Source organism: Corvus kubaryi, unplaced genomic scaffold, assembly GCF_017639235.1.
Source record: "Corvus kubaryi isolate FWS band 111438036 unplaced genomic scaffold, C.kubaryi_AGA036_p1.0 37300, whole genome shotgun sequence".
NCBI classification, from domain to species: domain Eukaryota; kingdom Metazoa; phylum Chordata; class Aves; order Passeriformes; family Corvidae; genus Corvus; species Corvus kubaryi.
In genome coordinates, this window is record NW_024581093.1 from 2,241,478 (window position 1) to 2,247,477 (window position 6,000).

The 6,000-nt window shown below is 45.4% G+C and overlaps 1 protein-coding gene across 2 annotated transcripts; it reads left to right on the forward strand.

Annotated features, from left to right (window-relative positions):
* The first annotated feature begins 2,043 nt into the window (after window positions 1–2,043).
* On the forward strand, window positions 2,044–5,787 carry HSBP1 (heat shock factor binding protein 1). 2 transcript variants are annotated; one of them, XM_042027118.1, is made up of 4 exons: window positions 2,044–2,150; window positions 2,617–2,683; window positions 3,349–3,503; window positions 4,384–5,787. In XM_042027118.1, exons 1-3 carry the CDS (start codon window positions 2,106–2,108, stop codon window positions 3,465–3,467), a joined length of 231 nt encoding a protein of 76 aa, XP_041883052.1. In that variant the 5' UTR covers window positions 2,044–2,105; the 3' UTR covers window positions 3,468–3,503; window positions 4,384–5,787. The 2 variants fall into 2 exon arrangements, with proteins under 2 accessions (XP_041883052.1, XP_041883051.1); XM_042027117.1 differs by having other exon boundaries at window positions 3,349–3,468.
* The last annotated feature ends 213 nt before the right edge of the window (window positions 5,788–6,000 follow it).

The following is a 6,000-nucleotide window of genomic DNA, read 5'->3' on the forward strand; positions in this document are numbered from 1 at the left end:
TATAGAGCTGGAATTGGAAAGCAACATTTCAAATTTCCATGAGGAAAATATTTCAACTGTCCTTAATTTCAGCCTGAGATCTGTAGTTGTAAATTCGTGATTGATTTGCCAAACTTCCTTTAACTCAATAACAGAGGGAAAAAAACATCTTAGTGGAGCAGACACTGAGAATAATTACCTATTCTCCTCCACACATGAAGTATTTATAATCAAATCACCCAGATTTGTCTATTTAAAGCAGCAGAAATGCCAATGGATTCTACAAGAAATATTCATGAAATGTCATCCTTTAAATTTTCATCTAATTCTGGGTAGATTGTTAACATTCAAAAGACAGGACCTACCTAAGCTTAACTGCTCACCCAGAAGAGAGCAAGATATAAAATAAAGGGATTATTGTGCATAAAAAAATACAAAACTGGGGAATAAATCATTATTTTTTTTCTTTGTGGAAAGAAATGAAGGCTTCAGCAACCAAGTTGTACATGGAGATATATTTAACAGAGATAACAGCTGTAATTCAAACAAAAATGTATAAGCATTAGAGCAGAGAAGCTCTTTAAATAGAATGATTAAAAATATTGATGTCTCTCAGGAAACCCTTACAATTAACAGCATTAGTAATTTTTCAGGGGGAAAAAAAGGTGAAATAATCTTACTTTGTTAAGATCAAGCGACTGATTACTGACTTAGTTACAGTCATTGTTTGGACACAGTTTACAGCACTCAAGCCAGGCTTATCTGTCTCTGAGTTAAACCATAAAATAACTTCATTGTACTGTACCCTTGTGAACCTTCACGTAATTCCCTGGCTCGATTGATTAGACTGGAAGTGCAAAGGCTGCAAAACCAGCATTCAGTTGTTCTATTTGTTATAATTTCATTTTAAAGCCAGCCTGCTGCAATCCGGTTGCTCCAGCTCAGGAAAGCTGCACACATTATTTGGCACATCCTTTGCTTAATTTGGGAGCACAAACAGTAAAACTGCACGCTCACAAGTCAAGTTCAAAATGGTTTGGCTACATCTTAAAAACTCCTGACCAATTTTCAGTGAATTGGGGCAGATGCTGGTTTGCCCTTCACCCTGAGTTGCTCCAAGGAGACATTGGAGAATCCCCTGCTGTGAGTGGGAAGTGTTCCTCATTTACAGGTTCATATCCAATGTGGCTGCTAAACATTCTCCATTGACAGGTTCATATTCAACGTGGTTGGTTGTTAACTTCACAGCTTATTTGGCTGCACCAAGGTAACCAAGGGCTCTCTTCACAAACGACATCTACAAGGGACTCGTTTGGGTCTAAAAAACCCATGAACTGACACTTATGGAATGTCTCCCTCAGGGAAGGAGACTCCAAGCCCTCCCTGGGCAGCTGTTCCAGGGCTCTGCCACCCTCAGTGTTTAGAAGTTCTTCCTTGTGTTGAGGTGAAACTTGTGGTTTAGTTTATGGCCATCCTGTCACAGGGCACCACCAAAAAGGGTCTGGCACCATCCTCTTGGCACTTCTTGGAGATATTTAAATGCATTGAGGAGATCCCCTCTGAGTGTTCCCTTCTCCAGACAGCTCCTGCAGTCTCTCCTCATCAGGGAGATGCTCCAGACCCTTCATCCTCTCTGTGGCCTCCACTGGATCCTCTCCAGTAGCTCCTTGTCTTGTATGGAGGAGCCCAGAGTGGGTAAAAGGTAATTCTGGCAGGAGGAGATCACGGCCACCGAGTCAAAAGAAGATAAAGACAGAGCAAGGCACTAATTAGCATGGGAAGCGAGAATTATTACAGGATATTCCAAGCTGGAAGGGACCCACATGGATCACGGAGTCCAACGCTTATGTGAACGGATCGAACCCCCGTGCGTTACCAGCACCACCCTCCAACCATCGGAGCTAATAACCAATAGAATATAGAACGCTAATTAATAGGAGAACTACGCATCTTTCAGCCGAAATGTATAAACAGAGAAAAGCTTTAACAGTCGAGCCCGATTTGGGGAATACCGGGGGAGGGGGACAGGACTACATTTCCCACAATGCCCCGGGCCGGGCACTCTCGCGAGAGGCGGCGGAAGCGGCGGGGCGCGGCCCGGAGGTGCAGCCGCAGCCGGAGCGATCATGGCCGAGACCGACCCGAAGAGCGTCCAGGACCTGACGGCCATGGTGAGGGCCCGAGGGGCGAAGGGGCCGGGGACGGGGTGCAGGGGCTTGGGAGAGGGAGGAAGGAAGGGAAAACCCCTTTCCTGGATGGGGCTTGGAGCAGCCTGGTGTGCGGAAGTTGTCCCTGCCCATAGCAGGGAGTGGAAGGAGATGGTCCCTTCATCCCAAACCATTTCGTGACACCCCAGAAAAGTGCCTCCATGCGATTAACAGGACCATGGGAGCTGCTGTCGTATTTTTGGTCCTGGTTGTGGAACACGGGCGGTTTCTAGATCTTATAAATGTTTCCTGTAAGTGTCAGTTCATCTCTGTGTACATATATTTAAGAAGCGTTTTTACGTGTATGTGTAATTATACTGCAGAGTTTTGAGCGCAGCAGTGAAAGGACAGTGTACTTATTACATGAGATTGGGTACTGTAACAGCCTCTGATGGAAACAAAACATTTCTTTTTTTTCCCTTTCTATTAGGTGCAGACATTGCTCCAGCAAATGCAGGACAAATTTCAAACCATGTCTGACCAAATAATTGGAAGAAATATCCTTTCCTAAACTCAGATGGATTACAAGTGTCCTGAAGTCTCTTTGCCAGTGGGGTTTGTAAGATAAATTTAAAGCGACCGTAAGAGTTTGAGCAGAGCTGTAATAATAACAACAATTAAACCAAGCCAGTGTTACCCCCTTGTAGAGTAACATTCCCCACTTCCAGCGCTGGGGCCCTGGGAAAGGAAGGATGTGGAGCTGCTGAAGTGAGTCCAGAGGAGGCCCCAGGATGGTCAGAGGGATGGAGCAGCTCTGCTGGGAGGAAAAGCTGGGAGAGCTGGGATTGTTCAGCCTGGAGAAAAGCTTCAGGGTGACCTCACTGTGGCCGCCCAGGGCCTGAAGGGAGCCCACAGGAGGGATGGGGCAAGACTATTTACAAGAGCCTGGAGTGACAGGGTTCAGATTGAAAGAGAGCAGGGTTAGATGGGATATTAGGAGCAAATCCTTCCCTGTGAGGGTGGGCAGGCCCTGGCACAGGGTGCCCAGAGCAGCTGTGGCTGCCCCTGGATCCCTGGCAGTGTCCAAGGCCAGGCTGGATGGATCTTGGAGCACCCTGGGGTGGTGGAATGGGGTGTGATGAGAGGGCTTTAAGGTCCCATCTGTGATTGCAAGACCCCCAGGCAGGGCTGGAGCGCTGTCCTTTCCTTGACTGCGGGGCAGTCGATGACATGAGCTGCCGCATCGATGACCTGGAGAAGAACATCGCCGACCTCATGACGCAGGCGGGCGTGGAGGAGCTTGAGGGCGAGAACAAGACCCCGGCTTCCAACAAGGGCTAAAGTGAGGCAGTTGCTCCTTGGCCTTGGAACAAAGCTGTGGGTGTTTGGAATTGCTGGCTTCAACATAGAGGGAACTTTTCCTTCGCTCGTGAGGTGGTCTGGGGTTTGTGCAGAGCGGAATTGCGCAGAGAGATAATTGTGCTGTAGTGTAGAGAGAGAGCGTGGCCAGGGAAGGGAACGGAGCTGGGGAAGGGCTGGAGCACCAGGAGCTGCTGAGGGGGCTCAGCCTGGAGAAAAGGAGGCTCAGGGGGGAGCTTCTTGGTCTCCTTGACTCCCTGACAGGAGGGTGCTGCCAGATAGGGTTGGGCTCTGCTCCCAGGGAACAACAGGACGAGAGGGAACGGCCTCAAGCTGTGCCAGGGGAGGGTCAGGTTGGACATCAGGAGGAATTTCTCCATGGAAAAGGTGGTCAGGCATTGGAACACACTGCCCAGGGAAGCGGTGGAGCCACAGGGGCTGCTGAGGAGTAACAGTCCATTAGCTGTAAGCTGTAAATTCCTCCTGTGTGTAATCTAGGAGCTCGCAGGGAGTAGTGACTCACACACAGCTGCCAAGCAGCAGGTCCTGGCAGTGTGAGATAGCACTCAGGCATGAGGCAGTATGTGTCCCAGGGCAGTGCTCCCTGGAGCAAGAGATTTACTGAAGGGCAAATTATATATTATGTTATATATTCTTACAGCATTTCTAATTGCTGACTTGCCCCTGTATTGCAGCAGGCCTGTGTGTTTGGAGCAGACACATTCTTGCTTGTTAAGTATCTATTTTTGTGATACTTTGATAAAAATACAAATCATTATGGGCTTCACTGCCCTCAGTGTCATTTCCACTAGCCTGAACCCCAAAAATGAAAATTTCTGATGAGCATGATTCTCTTAATTCTCAGTAATCTCCTTTCTTATTATATTTCCCCCAACAGGTTGCCAATAACTCAAGATGAATCATGGAAGATGACTTTTTTTTCTACAAATCCTTGGAATTAAAGAATGGCTTTTTGCAACTCCTGTGTGTGAAAGCATTTTTATATTGTTACAGAGCTTGCATTCCTAATGTATAGTTGGGGTAGGGTAGTTTCTATTTTGATTTGTGTACTGTAATTTCACTTTTTGAATTCTTGTTACGAGGATCACTTGGTTGTGTTATTAAAACACAGATCTTATGGATCTCAACTCCTGGGTGTATTTTTTTGTGGAGTCACTTTTTTCTCTTTCCTGTACTTTTCTAGACGTTTCATGTTTGATAGCTCAGCATTTAGTGACTCCCACCAAATGGGAATCTTGCCTTGTCCTACGTGAGTTTGTGGAGTGAAGCACAAGATTGAAACTTAATTAATTGCATTAATTGTAGCTCTGAGCATCAGGCACTCACTAGTTGAGGATTGTGTTGTCTTTCGTACATGTAATAAGGTGATTTTTGGAAACATGAGACACTGAACATCAAAATCATCTCTGCTACTCCTGGTATTACCTGAGCTGTGTGTTCCTGGAACATAAACCAGAAATGCAGATTGACCATGAGAGACATCTGAGCAACCACTGCCACCCCAAGCTGTGACACCTGGACAGACAAGGAACTATTAACTGTGCACAATCTCACAGTGGGAGTGAAGGTTTTGAACATTCTGCTTTGAAACTTTGTCCTTTGGCATCATCTTTGATCAAGAACTGGGACTGAAGAGGATTGGGATTGATAGTGGACAGAGCAGGGATGGGATTGTGGAATGTCTGTGTGGGTTTTCAGTGGGAATCACTGGCTCGTTGGACAGAACAGTTTGCTAACAAAGCAGTGATACACTGAGGAACAGAAAAGGAAAGAATCCAGATAGATTTTTAAAGCCTTGCTTCTCTTGGAATAACAACTTACTGCAAAATACTTTATTTAGAGAAGTGTTTGCTTTTCTAATCATACCCACATCCTTGGGCCTGGGGTATATATTTATTACATTTTGGCAATGGAAGGTGTATTTGGGAGAGTCTGTACTGTGTCACTTGTGGAGAAAAATGACCAATGTCAGCTGTTCCTGACAATCATTGCAATGCTCCTCCAGCTTCAAATGCAAATTTATCAAGCCTAACTAGTGGCAGGCAGCAGTTGCAGGTGGCCCACACTTAAACTGCTCCTTGAATGCCACCAGATGAGCAGCTGAGTGCTGTGAAGGCAATATGACAGGTCATTTTTCCAAACTCATTGTAATAAAAGGTCATAATAACAGGGGACTTTTGTGAACATGAGAAGTGTATCGCTATATACTTGGAATACCAGCTTTAGGTTCTTTGTAATGTCATTTCAAAAAAAATCTAATAAACTGTTATGTGGTAACAAATAGGTCATGTGTGTTAAAGCACAGTCTAACAGAAGTATATCATTATGTTTGAGATTATATTTGGTTGTAAGTTATAAAACAACTTTAGCACAGCTGCTGCTCACAGGATGCAGTCAAAAAATACAGGTGTGCTCCGTGTAATGAAAGAGTGATGATTGATTCCCTGTCAGATCTGGACTTTAGCAGGTAATTAGAATATAGACCAAAATTCAT